This window comes from Penaeus monodon, chromosome 19, assembly GCF_015228065.2.
Source record: "Penaeus monodon isolate SGIC_2016 chromosome 19, NSTDA_Pmon_1, whole genome shotgun sequence".
Taxonomy (NCBI): Eukaryota; Metazoa; Arthropoda; class Malacostraca; order Decapoda; family Penaeidae; genus Penaeus; species Penaeus monodon.
In genome coordinates, this window is record NC_051404.1 from 47,524,863 (window position 1) to 47,525,477 (window position 615).

Here is a 615-nt window from a genome sequence, read left to right on the forward strand (position 1 = left end):
ACCCAGCCCCGCCCATTCACAAAACTCACGCGCTTCATCCGTGTTGACGAAGAACGTGAGGGAGTCGGAGCTCGGGACCCCCAGCGGAGACAGCGAAGTGATGGTGACCTCGTACGCTGCACAGGCCTCAAGACCTCGCAATTTATAAGTGGTGAGGGTCGTTCTTTCGCAGACTTCGGAGGCCGTGAAGCCAAACGGTCGGTAACAGATCTGCAGAAGAGACCCGAATGAGCATGGTCGACCGAGAAGCCCTTGGGAGGAAAGAGGAACCTCTGGTGGCTCGAGAATTGACGGTGATATAAGATCTCTCCCGTGAATCCGAGAGAAATTTAACGAGAATAGGACTTAGTGGATGGCATTAAAAAGCAAAGGGTTGTCCAGATGCTTAATTAACAATGGAGAGTCGCAAACCATCCAAGGAGATAAGGGAGAGGGGGAGAGAGATAACAGGAATAGAACAGAGACTTTAAACGCACCTGGTATTGGCTGACGCACTTGGTGTTGGCGCCGTCCCAGCTAATGGTGACTGTGGTCTCTGTTGCGTTTAATATCTGCTCGTTGGTAGGAGGTACTGGTTCTGAAGGGGGAGAAGTAGGCATCCTTGAGGGACTTTGG

General features: G+C 51.9%; 1 protein-coding gene across 1 annotated transcript in view; it reads right to left on the bottom strand.

The window, feature by feature from the left end:
• LOC119585275 (von Willebrand factor A domain-containing protein 7-like) overlaps positions 1–615 on the bottom strand; it is a 14,144-nt gene that overhangs the window by 4,875 nt on the left and 8,654 nt on the right. Inside the window, exons 20-21 of the mRNA XM_037933949.1 lie at positions 477–577; positions 30–210 (exon numbers count right to left, since the gene is read on the bottom strand). Of these exons, the coding sequence (XP_037789877.1) occupies positions 30–210; positions 477–577 (282 nt within the window). The remainder of the gene's footprint in view (positions 1–29; positions 211–476; positions 578–615) is intronic.